Source organism: Gopherus evgoodei, chromosome 11 (genome assembly GCF_007399415.2).
Source record: "Gopherus evgoodei ecotype Sinaloan lineage chromosome 11, rGopEvg1_v1.p, whole genome shotgun sequence".
NCBI lineage: Eukaryota > Metazoa > Chordata > Testudines > Testudinidae > Gopherus > Gopherus evgoodei.
In genome coordinates this window covers 46,639,269-46,661,231 of record NC_044332.1, presented here as the reverse complement: position 1 = coordinate 46,661,231, position 21,963 = coordinate 46,639,269, and the positions used below count along the sequence as shown (strand labels likewise).

The following is a 21,963-nucleotide window of genomic DNA, read 5'->3' as shown; positions in this document are numbered from 1 at the left end:
ATGTTAGGACGATGGCTCACGCCAAACTTATTTTTGCCTCGCACCCCTCCCCTAAAGGAGAGTCAGACCTATTTATGAATGCAGGCAGGTATACTAATAATCAAAGAGGCAGGGATAAGTGTAGGCACACAAGAGAACGTATATACATTATGGGCTTAATCCTGCACCATTTAAGTCAATGGGATTTTTTCCATTGACTTCAATAGATGCAGAATTAAGCCCTTGGAGTATTTACTGAAGGAATCTCCACATGCTTTCCCTTAACTAACCTATCTAATACTCAGGTACATGCCTTAGCATATGTCTACACTATGCAAAGCTACAACATCATAGCTATTCTGACATAACCCTCTAGTGTGTAGATGCAGTCTACATTAATGGAAATTTATTTTCTGTTGGTGTAGGAATAGCCTTCCCTGAGCAATGGCGGTTACATCAAGTGAAACATTCCTATATCAAACATAGCTGCGTCTCCCCTGGGAGTTAGCTACGTTATAGCTATTCCAGCCTATGTCAACCTAACTTTTCAGAACTTTTAAAGTTAATACAATTTACTTGGCTGGGTTTTTAGACAGTTTATTATAGATCAGAGCGAAATGCAGTACAGATAAAGATATTTTATATTTTTCCACCATATTTTCTTCCATCTATAGTGAAAAAGGCAGTTTTTAAACCTATCGATATGACTATAGGAGATAAGTCTTTGAGGCATGTAACAATGATTCAAGACTTACATTCTGTAGACACTTAGGGAGCTTCAGGCTCCAACCTATGAGTTGGACTTATATGTATCCCTTCTTTTGAGAAGTCCAGTGAGGTAACACTTTGTCTATAATTGGAGAAGATTGTTAATTCCTCGTTTTAGAAGGACAGGGTGACACATGGGTGATTTATGGCTAGCAATCTCACTAGCTAATATTCTGTCTGTAATCTCTAGTTTTTATGGAAAGAAATGAGAAAGTTTTGGTAAAGAAACTAAAGAAACATCTAAACCCTCAGATAGATCCAGAGATTCTTTCTTCTAACTATCATTTATTTGGTCTTTCCTGGATTCAGTTAGAGCTAGCTGTTCTTTACTCCAATTTACTTTATGTGGTAGGATATCAGGGAGACCGCACTTTCTAAGATGAATAAAAAGGTGACAGAGCTGTGTGAAATTACTGGCAATGTACCCCTCATCATCTCATTATAGGCCTGATCCAAAACACAATGAAGTCAATCAAAAGATTCTATTTTATGTGCTCCGTATCGGCTCCTTAACTGTTGCACCCTCTGGGAATTCATAAGTAAAGTTCACGGGGAGGAGAGAAACAGCTGACTCTCAGGATCTTTCAGAAGAAAAAAGAATAGATAGTTTAAAAGCATCCCATTGATTCTCATTATGACAGACAGGATCAAGCAATAATATCTTGTGATTGATAGTATCCAGAATGGCTGACAATTCTAGAAGTTTCAGCACCATTGTTTTGCCACTGTTCATCATAAGGATATCTTCCATCAGTTTTGGCTGTCTGACAGGAACCAGCCTGAAGGCTGACTGGAGGGATCTAGGCTATCACTGAAGGCCAGGCACTACTAACATCTCTTTGCATTCACTTACATAATAACCTTGCCAGGGAGAAGAGGTTCTAGACTATACAATAGTTAAGCTATGTCAGTTGTGCCTGAGTTTTACTTTTTTGAGAACATGCCATTTAGAGCATGTCTTAGGATACTAAGACACTAGACCAAGTTCCATCTCTAGGAGGAGTTAACTGTTTCTGTGAGCAGGGGGAATTTCACATGCCATTTCACATGGCTTTGACCAGTTAAAAAGGACAAGGGGCAAGGTCATAGGTGGAGGCACAAAATCCTTTAGTGCATCTAGTGCATCTACGTATAGGATTAGACACAATTCTTATCGCAATGGGTGGAAATATGAGATTCTTCTTCTCCGTGCCTAAAAACTGTCATGGAGTCACATGATTTGGCACAATATGAAAGAGTTCCTTAAAACAGATAGCAGTCGGAGTCGGTAATCTGGGTTTTCAAGTGATTCTCCTTGGGATGAGATTTGCTGATTGCTATCATCATGGAGTAGACGACTCATTTGGCTTCAATCAGCACTTACATACAGATTTGTGTGAAATACTTTTGCTGCAATTCTCCATCCACATGCCAGCTTCCTTATTAACTTTGTGAATTTATCGGAGAGCTATGGCAAACTGGATGGTGGTAGGCAGTGTTTGGGAGCTTAAGTGTTGTGGACAGCAAGTGCTCTGAATGTTTTATTAGGTCATTGACCCCCTAATTCAAGGAGAGAATAATTTTTATTACTATAAAAATTAGGAAGCTGACAAGGTCCATGAGGTTTCTAGGGACAACATAGGCAGTTTCTTTTCTAAGATGGGCAGAGCGAAAGGCCAGGCTTCAGGCTGTGACTTGTTCTTTTGAATGCAGATTTTGTTCTGATTATCACTGTCTATCTAAGTATGTATAGGGACTTCATCACTGTGAAATATTTCAGACAATTATTTTTGCCTTATGCCACTCCTGAGAGGTAGGGAAGTATGATTTTATCCTTGTCCCAGTGGCAGATAAGACAGAGATGTTAATGACTTGTCCAAGGTCACACATGGGAGAACCAGGAACAGAAGCTATATCTCCTGAGTTCCAGTCCAGTGCCTTAACCACAAGACCTCCTCATGTCTCTGTGAGCTCCATAATGGATCGCTGAAACGTTCACTCCTGAAAACCTCTTGGAAACGTCAACTGTTGTAGAATGTGACCGACCATCTCTCATTTTTTTTACTGCATAGTCAGTTCAGTGGTGAGTCATATCTTGTCTTCATTGTGGAATGAAGGCAATCAATGGTAGAAAATTAGTAATTATCCTCTTTGTGAACTTTAGCCCACAAAACTATGAAATGAACTATTGATACAAGATTAATTCATTCATATACTCAAGTCTCATAAGTTTTTTTTGTTGGATCTCTTGATTAGCTGTAGTTTTTTTTGTTCATTAGCCAATAGACAAGGAAAAAACAACGTCCCAATTCCCAATCTATTTGTATTTTAAGTACTTTTTGGCTGTATCAAGTAAACTGAGTAGGAAACTGTCCTGCAATTCTATATTATTTTGAAAATTTTCAGAAAATTTCCCATTCTGCATCAAAAGTTTTCACTGCAGCTGGCAGGTTCCTGCAAAAAGTTTCAATTTCAACAATTTGACATTTTCAGAAAAAACCCTTTCTGTTAGAAAATTCCCACTCAGTTCTAATCTCAGCCAATTCATTTAGAGGTTAATGATCCAAACTCTTGCAATTTGGGTACAGGTCAGATGTGATAGAGAAATCAATGTAGTTAATGGCTCTGGTCAGGATGGAGTTAAGTTAACCTCACTTTGACTTGTGAAATGTGCATTTTTCTCTTATATTCCTGGGATGTACATAGATAGCACATGATGGTAGCATCACTTTGGGCTTCAGAAGTGATTGTATGAGCAGCATAAGCAAATACATACTGTGTTAAAACAGTTGTAACATAAAATATAAAACTGAGAAATTTCTGTGCACTGCCAGCTGGTGAAAGCTGCCTTTTTGGTACAGTACCATTTATGGCCCTTATCCTCCATATAGTTATGCAGGTGCTTTTCTTTACACACACAGCTAGCACCATTGCAGCCAGTGAGACTAGTCACATGTGTCAAAATTAAGCACATTCATAGTGCTTGCAGGAAAAGGGCCTAACAATGTATATTGGAAGAATTTACAACCTGCTATCCCCTTTTATAATACTAAATTCAAAAATAAGAAGTAAAACTTCCTTCGGTCTATATTTGAAATGTTAATTAAAATACATGTTTGGGCAAACCCTTCCCAGAGCATGGCCCACTTATTTTGGATTTTTTTTTAGGCAAAATAAACCAATACACCTAGCGTGATGCAAAGAAAAATCCATAGGAAAGTGGGGGTTAGAAGAAACGTGCATAATTGAAAAAAAGATCTTTGGATATTAAGTATTGCTTCTTTCTATAAGGAGTAGTACAGTCATGCTGTTATCAGTGGGTGCTGGACTGATAATATTGAAAGGAAGTGGAAAACATAAGGAGAAAAGAATACAAGAAAAACAGAACGAGATAGTTTGAAAAATTCTAGAACATAACGAAACAATCCTTTTAAATCTCAGGGACTGGCGGGAGCTTTCATTATAAATCATCTTTTGTAACTAACTTTGCCAGTGAATTAAACAACAGCATGATTTAAATTATGCTTATATTTCAGACTCAAAAATTTGATCCAGATTAAAGCAAATCCTAAATACTGTTTATCCAATCCATGCAAAATTATATTATCAGTACAACTGTTTTATCAAAATACATTATGCAATGCATCAAAATCAAAGAGCTGTAGAAGAGAAGCAGAGAGGAACAAATTAATCATTTTCTTATCATATTTCACCACCAGAGCTTTAAGGTTACTTTTATGTTTAGTCATCTAAGATGAACATGAAATATTATCTCCTTATTTTCAGTAAAAAAACTGCAGGATTTTTTAAAGAAAGTAAGTTTATTTATCTAAGTACAGTATTATTTCTTAGGTGAAAAGTTAGTTTGTTTTCCCTGAATTCTTAAATTATTAAAAAGCATTTTTTAAAACAAAATTCATATTATTAGTTATGTACATCATGTAAATTATTCATAAATTTCATGTTTCAAAGAAGGAAAATTATTTTAGACTTTATTTTACTCAGATTTCAGTGATGAGATGGGGGAGGAAGGAGAGAGTCAGGATCAAATTCTGCCCTTAGATATTCACATAGAACCCCAGTGGAAACTGGCAGGAGTCACACACTTGCCTGAGGACAGAATTGGTCCCTTTGGATGTAAATATAGAGATTTCATGCAAGATCAAACTCTCAAAACCACATGCCAGTCCATTGCATATGGACATGGTTTAGAGCCTGGAAAGCTTTGTCAGTACTTGCCGCTAACATGCATATGGGGTTTGAACTAAAAGCATTCACATAGAAAGGAAAACGCAGAATGATCAGCATGGCAAGTTTATCAGAGTGTGACATTTCTACAGAGCAACTAATTAATGAATATCATATACATGTGACCTTTTTTTGACAGAGAAGTTTGATTAGAGTTGTGGGATAAAACTGTCTAATAAATGTGGCAACATCAAGCAGTTTTATCTGTTTTGATTCAACATCTGATTCAATTTAGGTGCCTCTTTATTATCTACCAGTTCATCATGCAAAAAGGATACAACTGAAAATAGAAAACATTAAACAAGCTCTAAACCCAACAGATAACATGGATATTCTCCACACTTTACACTGGAATTAAATTTGATAGAAATACCTCCTGCTCTTACCAGTGGATGGTGTTATTCCATGTATTTAGGAATGAAGCAGACAGGAAAGAGATAAATCTTTCATAAGTACAACATAAATCAGACAACTGGCATATCAACCTTGAATTGATGTGTAATATATTCAAACAAACACACATTAAAAGTAAATTAAATGATTGTCATAGACTTGAGAGATAGAATAGTATGAGAGAGTAAGAAATAAAATAACAAAAACAAGCCACTAATCTGGATTGTTATTGTTTCATATTTTATTTAAAACAAAACCTTCATACTGCCTCACAATCATATTGATGTAGGTGGGGATGTTTAATCCATTTAATTTGTATTTCACATAAATGACAAATCTAAGACAACTCCCACCACAGCAATTTCTGCATTATGCAAAGTTTAACCAGACAACATCCAATTAGTGGGTACTATTTCACATACAGGTGTCTCCATAGCAGTCACATCCAGTAATCAAAGGTGAATGAGTTCCTTTTAAGGTACACTCCTGTTAATACCTTCAGAAATACTGTGATGGACTAGAATCAGACCTACTCCAACTCAAGGGCTTGATCCAGCACAGTGTTGAGCATCTCAAACCCTACTGACTTCAGTGGGAGTTAGGGCCATTCAGTAACATATAGGATCAAGCTCCGATGTTGCCTTTCCACTAGTGTAACCTCCAAGAGAGGCTTGTGCAAACACCACCTGTTCTGGGGTATGAATTCTCCCTTGAGGTGCAGCAATGCCTGCAGAAGTGTGTCTGACTGTGTGCATGTTGGCATTGGGGAATTGTTTATAGATTTATGTAACAGTAACCAAGAAGTCAAGCTCTCAGTGATTGAGTCCTAAATGCCTTTTATCAAATCACTGCCCTTATCTGCTGATGTAAGGTGTGCACTCTTCCAACTTATTCACAGAGAAACAACCTCCCCTCTGGAAAATTTTATTTTTAAGGCAACATTAGTAAGGGTTAATTTATATTTGCACTGTACTGAAACTTGTGGAGTTTCTTTTCCTTTCAACCATTTATAGAGCTAGGTAAGGTCTCAGATCCGTCATTCTTAGAATAGCTTAGGAAGTTATCTGAGCTTGTATTATGCCATTGATGGTTTGAACTTGAGTGGTTCAACTTATAAGAAAGGAGATTTCTGTCTTTTGGAAAATAAGCAAACCAAGTGGATGCCTACTTCAGCTAATGATGTTATTTCCTTTTAGCATGCCACAGTCTGTAGCTTGTTATACGACTTATTTACAATATTCCGTCAGTGTCTATAATCAAGTGTCATGGGTAAAAAGTATCCTGGCATTTCTTTCTAAAATAGTAAGAACTCTGTGAATTGCTGAATGGTTAATACTGTGATGGCTTTCAGCAAAGACATGGAGATTGGTGGGTGGGAGCACAGTTGCTATTCAGGCTATTTTCTGATTAGAATTCTTCTCTTTTGGGATGCCAACTAATCCACTTTCCCCACCTCCAAAGTACATGGTACATTGTACTAGTGCTGTGTCATGAAATGCTGAAAAAGGGCCTCATTCTGTACTGATTTTATGCAAGTGTAATGCTGTATATTCCAACTGAGTTACATTGGTGTGAAACTGAAGTGTCTGGATCAAGCCAAATGTTTAAAAGAAATCCTGAAAGAAACTGCATTTGGAGCAAGTGTTCTTAAGATTCTCTCTCCCTACTTCTTTTTTTTTAGTCCATAGCACCTGCGTTGGTTCCCAACCTGTACCACATGTACCAACACTAGGAGTTCAATGATTAGTACTATAGGCAAGATTTTCAAAGTGACTAGTGATCTGGAATGCCTCAGTTTTTGGATGCCCAACTTTGGTGCTGAGTATCCATTCTTGGAAAGTCAGATACCTTTAAAACATTCCAACTCTGGCACCCAAAAATTGAAGCACTCACCACAATTACTAACCATTAAAAAAAATATTGGCCATTGTCTCTTCCTCACCATCTGTGCCACACCACTAGCTGCCTCCCACGTTAATCATGGAACTCCATGTTAACAATGGAATCTGGGCTGCTCCAAACTTTCAGGTGGCCATAGCATGCTATAAATATTTATGCAGAACTCTCTTTGGTTTCAGTCAAAAGGGGGAAAGTGATATCTTATGAGTCTCTGCTACATTGCACTGTATAATAGAACACTGCTATCTGACATCTTGTTTCAACACCATGTGATGATATGGATTGGGAACCTGGGCCTGTCTCCAGGGCAAAAAGTAAATCTGCTAGAAAGAAACATAATCTAGCATCTTCAAAATTATGAGAATTGTTTCATTTTAGACCACTAGGACTTTGTGATATTAATTTCCAAAAGTAGAATTACATACCATGTTCATGTCAATGCCATTGGTGTATGTCCACGCATGCTGGAAGTACTCCTCGAGCCGCTGCCGCAAAGGATTGGGGATTTGATGAAAGCGTATAAACTCTTTTACTCGCAGCATCTGCATGTGATACCGTGCAGTTCCTGAATACAGTCTTTGGATTATTGCAGATACATTTCCAAAAATACTCGCATACATTAATGCTGGATTAGATAGAAACAAACAGTTAGCTAATATCACTACATCCTGCACACAACACAGCTGTTATTACTGCAGAGACTAGTATGGAAAACAGCTCAGATCAGAGTTAGTGACATTTTGGTCTTCTAAACAGAAACTGGATTTGATAATGCTTGCTATAAGAAAGACATTCATAGCTTGTTAATTGTCTGAGTATGTTAATGGTGAGCTTCACAGAAGGAACATTCACTGAAAGAAGTTTTAAAAATATTAGCTAAACACGATTGCAGTGTTTGGTTCTGAAGATTTTTAGTTCTGATTCTGTGAAGATTATGCACCTGTGGCTTAACTTTACCAATCTATAGACTTCAACAGGACTGTTTGCAGTGAGTAAAAGTAAGCAGGTACATAAAGTTTTGCAGGATTGGGGCCTAAAACTGAAGTAGAGTGCGACCTTGATTATCTAAAGGCTATTGGGAGGTTAGTTTGAGTAACAGATTCTTTTTCAATCTAATTAAATGTTATACGAGGACAAGATCCCGTTTCATATAATGCAGAGTTTTAAATAACATAGGTTGAAATAATGGAGACTGGATGGACTGTTGGATGTTTGCAGCTAAATCTCAATTTTGTATTTTAAAATCTGTTATAATAAGAGAAATGTTTGGAGCCATTCTAGGGGGCAGGGATAGCATTGGCCTGCTAAACCCAGGGTTGTGAGTTCAATCCTTGAGGGGGCCACCTGGGGTCTGGGGCAAAATCAGTACTTGGTCCTGCTAGTAAAAGCAAGGGGCTGGACTCAATGACCTTTCAAGGTCCCTTCCAGTTCTAGGAGATAGGTTATCTCCATTAATTTATTTACATAAATAAAAAGCAGAATCAGATGCAAGTCTCTTTAGGTTAAATAGCTCCAATAACTCACTGAAAATTCAGCTCTTTATCCTGTGCAGCAATTTGCTTGTAAGAAGACATGCCCATGTAGAGCACCACTAACATAAATAGGACTCTGTGGCTCCTTTGCAGGATCAGAGTCTAAGGTTGGTTTTAGTGCATTCGATTTCTACTCCTTAAATTTCTGTTTTTGGTAACTCAATAGATTTTGTTAAATTTCCAAATGAGACATACAGCACCACCAGTTTATAGTATTCATTTTGATTTTTTTTCTGGAAAGACAAAGACGACACTGTTCCTTTCATCTAAGGGAGAAAAACTACTGTGATGTAAGCTCCTTTAATGTTACATCAAAGCTCTAGAACTTCAATGAGAATTTCAATGCTGCACCTCGATTACCAATCCCTAAACAAATTCAATCTGATTTAAAAATAAGCTCTACTAAAACAATAGTTTTCCATAAAAAGGTGGTTCTATCTTTAAAGACATTGACTACTGCTGCTATGAAGTCTCAGTTTTTGTGAAGAATACCTTAACATTACATATGTCATAAACAGATAAGAAAAGTTAATAGCACAGAAGTACTTTATATCTCTCTGACTGTAAAGGGTTAACAAGTTCAGTAAGCCTGGCTGTCACCGGACCAGAGGACCAATCAGAGGACAGGATACTTTCAAATCTTGAGGGAGGGAAGTTTTTGTGCTGTGCTGTTAGTTTTGGTTGTTGTTCACTCTGGGGGCTCAGAGGGATCAGACGTGCAACCAGGTTTCTCTCCAATCTCCCTGATACAGTTTCTTATAGATCCAGAATAGTGAGTACTAGATAGATAAAGCGAGTTAGGCTTATGTTTGTTTTCTTTATTTGCAAATGTATATTTGGCTGGGAGGAGTTCAAATGTGTATTTGGTTGGAAGGATTTTAATTTGTACTTGTATACTTAGGCTGGGAGGGTGTTCCCAGTGTCTATAGCTGAAAGATCCTGTAACATATTCCATTTTAAATTTACAAAGATAATTTTTACTGTTTTTCCTTCTTTAATTAAAAGCTTTTCTTGTTTAAGAACCTGATTGTTTTTTTTATTCTGGTGAGACCCCAGGGGACTGGGTCTGGATTCACCAGGGAACTGGTGGGGAGAAAGGAGGGAAAGGGGAGAGAAAGGCTAATTTCTCTCTGTGTCAGGATTACTCTCTCTCTCAGGAAGAGTCTGGGAGGGGGAAAAGAGAAGGAGGGTGGAAGGTGAATTGTCCTCTCTGTTTTGTGATTCAAGGAGTTTGAATCACACAGTGATCTTCCAGAATAACCCAGGGAGGGGAAGCCTGGGAGAGGCAACAGTGAGGGAAAGGGTTTACTTTCCTTGTGTTAAGATACAGAGGGTCTGGGTCTTGGGGGTCCCCGGGCAAGGTTTTGAGGGGACCAGAGTGTACCAGGCACTGGAATTCCTGGTTGGTGGCAGCGCTACAGGTTCTAAGCTGGTAATTAAGCTTAGAGGAATTCATGCTGGTACCCCATCTTTTGGACGCTAAGGTTCAGAGTGGGGAATTGTACCATGACAACATATTTTTCCTTTAGCAGTTTTCATTAACAAAAGGAGAAACTCTATGGTGGGTTAATGGATCAGGAAAGCAAGTCTGATAGGAACTGCCATATGAATCAGACCAATGGTCCCTCTGGCCCAGTATTCGGTGTCTTACAAACAGCACTTCTAGTAAAGTACCAAATACTTCAGACGAAGATGAAAGAAAACCTGTATTGGACAACCATGGAACAATCTATCTAATGGGGAAGTCTCTTCCTAACCCCCATCAATTAGTGCTTGACTTATGCCCTGATGCAGGAGCACTTATATCCTTTCTGAATAGTTTTTCTCATTTTTAACATAACTTCATTTGCCATATGAATGTCTAGTCTCATTAAATTATAGACTTTAAACAATATGTGGTAGAAATGAATTCCACAGATTAATTTTATGTTCAGTAAAAACAAAAGTATTTCCTTTATCAGCTCTAAATATAATGCTTTTCAACTTCTCTGACTATTCCATTGTTTGTACATGATGAAAAAGGTAAATAGGAATAACCCAGTATGCCTTTTTTATATTGTTCTTTTTTGATATATATTTATCATGTCACCTTTCCTAAATTAAATTAAATAGTCCAATCTTTCCACTCTCTTCTCCTATAGAAGTCTATCCAGGCTTCGAATGATTCTTATTGCCTATCTCAACTTTATAAGGGTTATCAGGGAAACACAGAAACTAAAGTGCTTTTTTGGTCCAATAGAGGTCGGACTTAAATAATCAATTTGTTTTAAAATCTACATATATATTCAGAAAATACAAATAATTATATTTGTAAAAGACCCATGCTATTATGGTTCCTATAGTTCCTTTAGTTAGAGACTTTTTAAAGGGAGAACTGAACTTTGGCGATTCCATTTTAAAAAAACAGTAGCATTTCATTTCTGCGGGATATGAAAGCATTTAGCTAAGAGACCTCACTTGAATTTTTTTTTCCTGAGAGTTTTTAATTGAATATTGTAACACGAACCCTATTTTTCATGTGTTCACATCAGACTAAATACTATTGTTCTTAGCCTTGTCAGTCAAAGTTCCCTCTGAAGCCAAAATGGATTTTTTTCTGATAAAGAATTGAGTAGGGATACGAGGATTTGGCCATACTCAACAGTTCTCATGTGCATTGCCACAACTATTTACAGTAGTAAAGGTCATGAGGAATAAAGTGAGACCAATTCTATACTGCTTGCTACTTTCTGTTGCCAAGTGCTGAGAGAACCAGGTGTATGTTTGTCCTCCTCTTTTTGTATTTGATACAAACTGTCTAACATATTCCTTGTAGGTGAGTGTGATGGCTCAGAATGGAAGGAGTAAAGAATATGAGACTATTACATGTTCAAACAGAACTCAATGAATGATGTGGTCTCAGTAAGGCAACTGCTAGAAAGAGGGAACCAGAGAATTTCAGGGAGAATTTGGTGGTGGTGCCAGGCTCTTACAGACTGTGGAAGTTTGCCAATAAAGGCCTTGATCCTGCATGAGTAATGCACTTATAAACGCGATGTAAAAAGTGATGAGCAGGGCAGAGAACGTATGGAATCTGATGGTGCAGCAATGAGAGAAATGTTGTTTGGATGCCAAGTCACCTCTGCTTTGAAACTTCAGTAAGGCCAAAGAGTCATATCACTGATATGTGGAACATTGTACTTTAGCCTCAGACTCCTCAGATTCACCTATCCTCCACCTACAGCAGGGCCCTTTTTTATCATCTGCTCTTGGGCACCCACTTCCTGACTCTGAAGGGCCTTGAAACTTATTTCTACTCAGTACTGAGAACTCTGTCTAGTGTACAGCCTAGTCTCATTGGTGCCTGTCCACAGTATCTGCTCACACTAGCAAAAGAAACACTCTCTTCTCTCTCACACCTGCACATGGTGCAAGGACTGGCAGGAACAAGGCCCAAATAGTGCTGAATCTGTTCCTGTGTGTGCGCCTGACAACACTTCCCATGCAACAGGACAAACATCCACACAACACAGGCAGATCAGTGGAATCTTGTGGCTTTTCAGTTATCACCTGTCAAAACATGGAACTAGAACCCACAATCAGGAGAGGAGCAAAGCAAATACTCAGATGGTCTGTCCTCTCAATTTTCTGTACGTCTTTCAACTTTTGACACTTGAGGGCTTTGGTGATGTTGGGACTTATTTGTCAACATGCTATGTGTTTAAAAGCTTTTTTCTTTGTCATAACTCAACTGTTTTCAACTAGATGGAAGCTGCTTATTCTGAAAGAAGTAATTTCAGGTCGTAATACAGTACATGGATAGTGTCCAAAACCAGACATTTTAATGCAGATTGTGCAATGTTACAGATGCAGGTAGGATATTAATGAACGTATTGTGCACATCTGGAAATCTCACCTGAGCATAAAAAGTGCTCAAATAAGCATTTTCTATTGAGAAAAGGTTGTATTTTGTTTTTTAAACACTCAGAGACCTTCTCCATTTGGCCCCAATTCAGCAAGCGTCTTCCTGCACCACTGGTCTTATAGAAGTCAAGGTTCTACTAATGTGTTTAAAATCAGGCACATTTTTCAGAAACTTATGGAACTGGAGCCTTTGTATTTCCATATCTATATATATTTCATGGATACAATTCCATATCTGAGACTACATGACACAGCATGATATGCTATAAATATATATTTATGTATAGACAGATAAATGAAAAAATGACTCTCCCTCTCCATGTTTATAAGTTAAACTTAAACTCTATTGTATCCATTGTTCAAATACTGAGTTAAAATAAAATAAAAAAATACTTACAGCCAATCAACATGACACAAATGGAAAAGATTTTCTCTGAATTGGTGTTAGGAGATACATTTCCAAATCCCACGCTTGTCAGACTGCTGAAGGTAAAATAAAGTGCGGTAACATATTTGTCCTTGATGGATGGTCCAGAGCTTTGATCAGTCACATTGTAGGGTTTTCCTAATTGTTCTCCTAGAGAATCCAACCAGCCAATTTTTTTAATCAAGTAAGGCCTTTCTACATTCCCAATGGCATACCAAATGCAAGCAAGCCAGTGTGCAATTAGTGCAAATATGCACATAAGGAGCATCAGAACTGCAGCACCATATTCTGAATATCTGTCCAATTTCCGCGCAACCCTCACCAAACGCAGCAGCCTAGCTGTCTTCAGGAGACCGATTAATGTTGTTGTCTGTGAAAATAAGACACAAACATTAGAAACTGATTTTCATCGCTAGTAAGCATACTCCAAAATGGCAAATATGAACAAGTCAGCCTGAAGTGGGTAAAGAAAAGACTGTCATTTATTAGAAGCAAAAAAGTTTAAATGATAGCAACCTATTTCAATTTAATGTTCATTTCATTTCCTCTCAAAGCCTCCTACATGATTATAATGTAAAATATAGAGGAAATGAACTGTCTGATGTGTTTTCTTAAGTTACACCATCTTTAACAATTATCATCATTGTGATGTCTAGAATCATTTTAACTTTGTACCTGATCCATTTTCCTAACTCCATAAGGTAACAAAATATTAGACTGCTACATATCACCAATGGTATATGGCATGTGAAATCTAGCACCACTTTTTGTGCAGCAGAACTGTGCCAAGTTCCACTGCTGCCCTAAGCAGAAAGGTGGGGTTTGTCGACCACTCTACAATTACCCAGCATTCTATAGTTGGCATTTACCAGATCCTATCCACTAGTGAGTCATGTTATATGCTTGTGGTTAGTGCCCTGTGAAATAGATTATCAAGAACACTATAAATAGTGACTGTAGAATTTCAAATAGAGAACTTAAATATTTTGGCTACCCATTAAGTCTGTGCATGTAATATTAAAGCATAGTAAATTTCAGGATGTTTTCTGTATGCATCTATAATACATAAAATTTAACAAGTTCTCTTAGCTTTATGAAAGGTTCTGATGGGAATATTCTGCACATTAAAATGTCTTCTCACTAAGTAATAAAGTAGTTTTTAATGTTTTATTAAACCTCTCTCTATTTTATGTGTTTCAGAGTGAGATCACAACAATATGGTCAAGCTCTATATGAAAGTACGTGCTGCATGTGTAACATTTGTAAAAACACAGTATAGTATGTTTATAACAAATCTGCTACTCTTATATTACAACACTACATTGTGATAATTGAGTAACAACAGCTGATTAAGCTACCACTACGTGATGGTAATGCCAAAAATTGTGAAGTTGGCAGCTGAATCAAAGTCCATTGTGGGTGTAACAATTCAGTGGGAACAGTTTAATGACATCATTATATTTCTTCCAGACTTATTCCTGGACTGAATAAATATGTAATTATTGTGCAGTCTGTTATTCATGAAATATAATATGAAGGACATTTGAATTAGAACATAAAGATACAGTAAACAGAAGAAGAAAAAATGATGTATGAATGATTGTTTTCTGATTATAGGAATTGGAAGAAAGGTGGAGCAGGATAATTAATTTTTTCATAAGAGTCTGTTGACAGAGAATAATTTCAGTCAATACCTCAGTTGCATTATGATGGATGAGGCTAAAGAGAGTGATTTCAACAATCTGAGAAGTTCACTGAGGCCCCAGATCCTGTGAAAAGCTATGCATGTGCGTAACCTTGCATATATTGAGTTTAATTTAAGCACATGTGTAAATCTTTGCAAGATCAGAGTCTAATGGTTTAGGACTCTGTCCTGTCCCACTTACACACATGAGCAATCCTTAGGCAAATAGCATCATTGGTTTCAATGAAATTATTTGTAGGTGCAATCATGGCTTTGCCCCATTGTATTACCACGGGAACACACAGAAGGCAGACTGTCATAGCCTGCATTCCTTCTTGCTCCAAGAGGAAAGCACCTGGAAGTATCTGGTACAGCATACTTCCCCCAGCATGCTCATCATGACAATTCTCCACTGCTTGCCCCAGGACACCCATTCCCACCAGTTTACCCAGAGGATGTAGCAGCACTGCGAAGACTGCTCTCCTCCCTGAACTGCTTGCTACCTGATTTCTTAAAATCTTGCATGGCTGCACAAACTGGGCCATAGGCTGGCCCTGTGAGAGTATGGATTTGCCAGATAACCACTCAATTTGTATTTGGCAGCTGTTTAGGATTCACCCTGGGTCAGCATAATACAGTTACAACATCACATGCACAGCTATTGAAGTTACAGATTTGGATTAGCTAGACCTTGAACCAGAGCCCCTTGAAGTGAGTGGCTTCTCACTGGGCCCTTAATAGGCAACACCAGTTTTCCAGTTACCTTGCTTCAGGAAAGCAAATTCACCCTTTGGTTACAAATAAAAAAAAAAATCCATCAGAGATGAAAGAGCAGCTTTGCTGTTGATAGTGAACTACTTTTATATTCAGCTAGGCTGAGCTAAAACGGATACATTTTATTAGCCAATAAATCTAGTATAGTCTTGATTCACTTGGTCAATGGACTATGTGGCCTTTTAAAATTAGATAGTCCTGAATCCTTTTGCTATGATCAGGACTTGGACTAAGGAGGTGATATTCTTCAAGTTCTTTATGTAGTTACCAAATAGTCACTTTGGCCATGCTTACAGTACTGACTGTACTCTCACTTAACAAAAAATACAAAGAGAACATGATATTTAAAAAAATGGAAAGAAATCCAAACCACTGACTATTTCAAAAAGATGAAAAAAATGCATATTTTGAAGAGCACAGATGTTTAGTAGAAATATCACAGCTACTACAAGACACTCATAATAACGATCACCTCGTGCAAGCAGTACTGGAGCTCCTCCTGGTTTCACCTCGTGCATCAATATCTTGGAAGTCAGAGATTTTCTTAAATGAATGAACAACACTTCATTCTCCCTATGCCATCACTTCACCTTAATACAAGTCAACTTTGTTAAGAACTTTACTTTAATGGACGTATTCCAAACACACTACCTAAACCAAATGGTTGTACTGTACCTGATTCTTGTAAATGTTCTCTGGTACTGATGAATATCTTTTCATTCTCAAAGGTCTGTACAGGGACCATCTATGTCAGGGGTTTTCGAACTTCATGGCACTTGAACCCCTTCTGACAACAAAAATTACTACATGAGCCCATGAAGGGGGGAATGAAGCCAGAGCCCACAAGTGCCCTGCCCCCCTCGGTGAGGGGCCATGGCCAAGCCAAAGCTCAAGAGATTCCGCCCTGGGCAGGGAGGTTTGTAACCTGAGCCCTGCTGCCCAGGGTTGAGCCGTGGGGCGTCGGCCCCAGGTGGTTGGGCTTGGGCTTCAGCTTCGGCCCCAGACAATGGGGCTCAGGCTTCAGCCCCAAGCTCCAGCAAGTCTAACACCAGCCCTGGTGACCCCATTAAAATGTGGTTGAGACCCACTTTGGGGTCCCAACCCACAGTCTAAAAACTGCTGATCTATATGTAAAAAGATGGTGAATCCCCACATACTGCCTGTACTGCTTCTGACATTTGGTTTGCAGTAATTACATTGCTTCCTGATCCAAAAGGCTACATATTTTAAAAATCAAGTTTTAACTTTTATAATGGCTCAAATCCATGCTTAAAACAATGCTCATTCAGGTAATAACTCATAGACCATCTCTGTATGGGTCTGCCCACAACAAGGGTTTATGTGAGCTCACCCCCAAATTGTAACAGTCAATTCAGATTGTTAGGAAGGACTATTTATTTGATACTGTTCCTGAGAAGCTTGAGAGAGATAAATGTTTATAAACTTCTGCCTACCATCAATTTAGAAAAATTTCTGCTTATCACATTAGTTCACAGTTAGTTTATCTTCTGGGAGTACGACATTGAATATATCTTATAAAATCCTCACCCATTAGCTATGGGGTTTCCTCAAGTCTGATCACTGTCTCCTTCCTCACTATTAAGAGTAGTTTAGATCCTCAGTTTCCAGGGCCCTGATGTTGAACTGATTTATAGCATGAGGCTGTTTTGTTGGAGGCCAATTGATGATGGAATGACTAGAAATAGAAAGGTCCCTTAGTCTGCCTGATTGCAGAGGCATCATTTGGAAGGTATTACTGGTATTCAGTTGTTTGGAAGACTGAGTTGGGACTAGCTAATTATCTGCACAAATGGTGTTTATCCTAAGCTAACAGCCATTATAACTCAAACCCTGATTGTCAGATCCCTCATCTTGTTTTGGTGGTTTTATTTTCTTCAAAATATTCATTGTTATTATTAATGAATATATTTCTATCATGTCAGCTCTTATTTGTCTCTTTTTAAAACTAAATAACCCTTGATGTGTATGCGTAGCTCAAACTGCTCCTTACAGTCTATTTATCTACATTGTATTTCCTCTGTCACCATGTTTCCCAGCTTCCTAGTGTTATAAAGGTCCTTTTGAAGTTCTAAAATAATTTTTTTAGAATAGACTAGCCTAAATCGTTTTGTGTCACCTGCAAATTTTAGCACCTCTCTGTTCATCTCTTTTGCAGATCATGAATAAATATATAAAATAAGAGAAAGCATACTGAAGGTCCTTGAGGAAAACCCCTATTAACCTCTTTCTCTGTTTAAACCATTTTCTAATCTATGATCGAGCTTTGCCTCTCACCCTGGAATTTCTCAGTTTGCTAAATAGCCTCTTCTGAGGACTTTGATGAAGTTGAAAACCCTTCTGCTGTATGTGTCATCATTATCCTTCACACCAACATCTTAATAATGAATATTAGTCATTTACAATAGGACGTTTATTCTCAAACTGTGGTTCATGGACCATTGCTGTAGGTTCACAGACAGCTGACTGGGCAAGCAGTACTGGAGCTCCTCCTAGTTTCAAGTTGACAGACTTAAAGGCAGCTCAAAATACATTAAAGACTTTCCTGAGATTGCTTATTTGTATAAATGATTTCTGTAATTCCCACCATAATATTATGTGATCATGAATGGGTGGTGAGATGGTCCTTAGGATTGTAAATGCAAGGGGAGATGATTCATATGAAAAGACATAGTCCATGATATGAAAGTTTGAAAATTTGATTTGCAAATCAAGTGCTAAAGTGGAAAGTGAAAACTATGTATGATATCAGTTTCTGTAATGTTTAGAGCTTGGTTTCAATATACAGTTTAAGGGAGACAGGGGAGTCTGCCAATTTGAACAGTGGACTGGGAGTCAGGACTCTTAGGTCCTATCCCTAGGGCTGCTATTGGGCATATTGTTTCATCATAACATTTGCCAAGCTATAAAATGGACATATTACCTAGCATGTGCATTGTGAGACTTACTTAATTCAGAGCTTAGAATAGAAGTATTTGATTCATATGCCTTCATGTTAACTACAAAGTCATCCCTTTTTTTGACATTGTTACCAATTTAAAATGGTCCATTCAATTGTACATAAGAATGGTCATAATGGATCAAACCAAAGATCCATCCAGCCCAGTATCCTGTCTACCGACAGTGACCAATGCCAGATGTCCCAGAGGGAGTGAACCTAATAAGTAATGATCAAGTGATCTCTCTCCTGCCATCCATCTCCACCCTCTTACAAACAGAAGCTAGGGACACCATTCCTTACCCATCCTGGCTAATAGCCATTAATAGAGTTGTTATCTTTTAAAACACTGTTATAGTCCTAGCCTTCACAACCTCCTCAGGCAAGGAGTTCCAGAGGTTAAATCTGTGCTGCGTGAAGAACTTCCTTTTATTTGCTTTAAATCTGCTGCCCATTTCCTGGGTTCTCCTGCCTTCCCCCCCATTTCCAAATATTACATTTTTTCCTGTTGATACAGGGTTTGAACATGCCTTACACAGTAACACTGGTTAGTATTACTATTATTTGTACAAATAGCAATAACACAGGATCTTACTTCCTTCTGTATCTTTCAAGACAATGTTTTCCCTCTCTATTCCTGATTCAGAAAACACTTATGTCCATTACTTTAAGTACGTGAGCACTCCTGTTGAAGCCATTAAAGCACGTGCTTACGTCTTTTGCTGAACTGGGGCCTATAAGATAAAGAAAAAGGTCTGATTATCAACAGATCCCTCTGTCCTCATCTCACACTGCATCTGGGACCTGAAGTGGGAATATGGTAGGAAAATAAGGCACTTAAAAAAAAAAGTATATTTAATTTTCAGGTCAAGGTATCATAATCAGTCCTTGTAAATGTGCATGCAAATGATGTGTGTGTGTGTGCACACTTAGCTATGCAACTGCATGTACATTTTTCTGAAAATCTAGGCCAGATTCTAGCAACAAGATTCAAAATAAACTATCAGAGTAACAGAAGGCAAAAAGATAATGTATGTCATCCCCTAAGCTCCCAAAGTTTCACGGATGTCACTCAACAGTCAAAACACACAAAGAAGAGAACAGCGCACAAAAATCTATAATAGTATTGTGTTAAAAATCTATTGAAACTGAAAAGGTTTATTTTACATTATATTAGTTTTACTCTACTAGTTTCCTGTATTGACAAACTAAGGCACAAATAGAAGTATTCAGGTAATGCTTCATGTGGCATTTTGATTATCTCCTGCCCTTTCAAGGCACAGTTGGATAGCTAGGTTTGCTAAAGCTGGGTGAGCACACATGATGCTCTCTTTAGAACTGATGTTGGCTAATAAAAAGGATGTCCACGCACAATTGTTAGCAGGGGATCTTATCTGAAGAACCCCTAGGTAATGAAAAAAGCTTTTCAGGGCAAAGGCACCCCCATGACTGAAAGTGTCTATGAAACGACAGGGACTTCATTGTAACAGTTTTACATTCACTCTCTCTCACTGGGCTATTAAAAAGGAATCATAGTAGAAATATTATACTCAGAAACATAGGAAACCAAACTACAATAAAAGTAAAGTTTAGACTTTCACCCAGCAGCTTTAGAAAGTAACTGATATATCTAATGATATAAATGAGAGAGAGGAGTTTATTGAACAGATATGCTGAACTGGTCATAAAGTCCATAGCCTGGTTGTTCCTCAGGCAAAGTTAACTAGATTCTACAGTTAGCAGAAATATTAAATTATGAGAGAGGGATAAAATGAATAAATTGATTTCTTAATATCCACCATAAGCAACAAGCCATTTTTTTGCTGAACTTTGTCCTTTTTGGGAATTCAGCTGCCAGAATATTCATTGCTGCTGTTCTGCAATTTTACCTACCTACCTAGAGTTTTTCTACAGGGCCCATCACTACCGAATCTACCTTTTCCTGCCATATGTCTGTTGGAGGGGAGAACCATGACACTTAGGGCCATATCTAAAGAGCATTGAGAGTCTTTATTAACCCTGGTGGGCTTTGGATCAGGCCACTTAAGAGTGGTTCCTTCCTGGCTGCTCTCTATTCCCTGACTCTATGGACTTTTTCCTCACAGTATAGGGGTCAAGTGGATAATTTCCAGAGGGGGAAAGGTGGAGGAGCCCCTCTTCATAGGTTCACTGCAGCTTCCACCCTAGATTTGTTCTTCTCCATAACTCGTAGGAACAAATTGGTCCAAGCTAATAGCACCACCACTTGGCAGTGCTATCAGTGGTGCACCTTTTGAGTCCTTTTCCTGGCAGGTGCCAGTTAGGAGTTGGTACTTGACTCAGAGGAAATACAGGAGACTGATCATGGGTAAGTGTGACAAATGCAATAGATGAGAAGATACTGCTGTTGCTCTATCTGCCTCTGTGCCTTTTGGTCTTCTTTTACAGAGAAAAGCTCTTTGTTGGTGAGGGGACAGTTCATGTTTTCCTCATCCCTTTAATGTACCATCTCTTTCTTTTTATTGTATTCCTTTCACAAGACTTTCTTTCCACTAATTTGTTCCCTGCACATCTCTTCAGACTCCCCATTTTCCTTTCTATAAGTGTGGGAGCCCATTGAAAGCAACGGGGATCTTACAATCAACTTCAGTGGGAAACAGAAGGATCCCTGTGGACCTAATCTCTCATTCTCCCTCCCAAGTATTTATATGGTCCACATCACCATAGTATCTGTCCATCAAAAAGGAGGGAAAATGGAAGGGAGGGAGGAGGGAAGCCCTTCTCATTACATACAACTGAAAAGGCAGAAATAGGAGAAACTGTAGGTTGCACATTTCCTTCTTTCTGAATTTTTGTAAGACTATAAATTATCACTAGTCTCAGACGTGCAAATGGCTACTAAATGTACCCTTAAATATTTGTTTGCTTGAGTTTCTAAGAGCTGCCCTTCTGAACATAGTCATCTTGGTCTCAAAATTCAGTTCAGTCTGTCAAAGACGACACACTAATTGTGCTCTTTCACAAAGAATTGATTTTTGTTCCCTCTTCTTGTTGCTTTCCTTTAATAAAAAGTCATTTTAGATGGAATGTATATTTTTGCTGTTTCTGTATGTAGACATAACAGTCTCCACATTGTGACACTGATGGTACCTAGTGAAATGAGTAAATCATCAATTCAGCATTAATGTTCATCTTCTCGTCTCCCTTCACAACACATACATATTATTCACAAAACTTTCAGTTTCCCTTATTTCAAAATGTGCAAAATTGTATTGGGGAACAATGGATTCATTGTGTCCTTTGTGAAACCCACAGATCATCATATTTTGCTGGGTTTGCTGCTGCTATTATTTTTTTAACTGCTCTAATTCTACTTACCCTCCAAAAAGAATTTTCTACTTGTCAGTTCAGCTTTCATCACAAAGTACATTATAACTTTAAC

At 38.0% G+C, this 21,963-nt stretch overlaps 1 protein-coding gene across 1 annotated transcript in view; it reads right to left on the bottom strand.

Moving 5' to 3' along the window:
* KCNH7 (potassium voltage-gated channel subfamily H member 7) overlaps positions 1-21,963 on the bottom strand; it is a 353,127-nt gene that overhangs the window by 80,367 nt on the left and 250,797 nt on the right. The window contains exons 9-10 of the mRNA XM_030580821.1: positions 13,099-13,498; positions 7,692-7,891 (exon numbers count right to left, since the gene is read on the bottom strand). Coding sequence (XP_030436681.1) covers positions 7,692-7,891; positions 13,099-13,498 — 600 coding nt within the window. The remainder of the gene's footprint in view (positions 1-7,691; positions 7,892-13,098; positions 13,499-21,963) is intronic.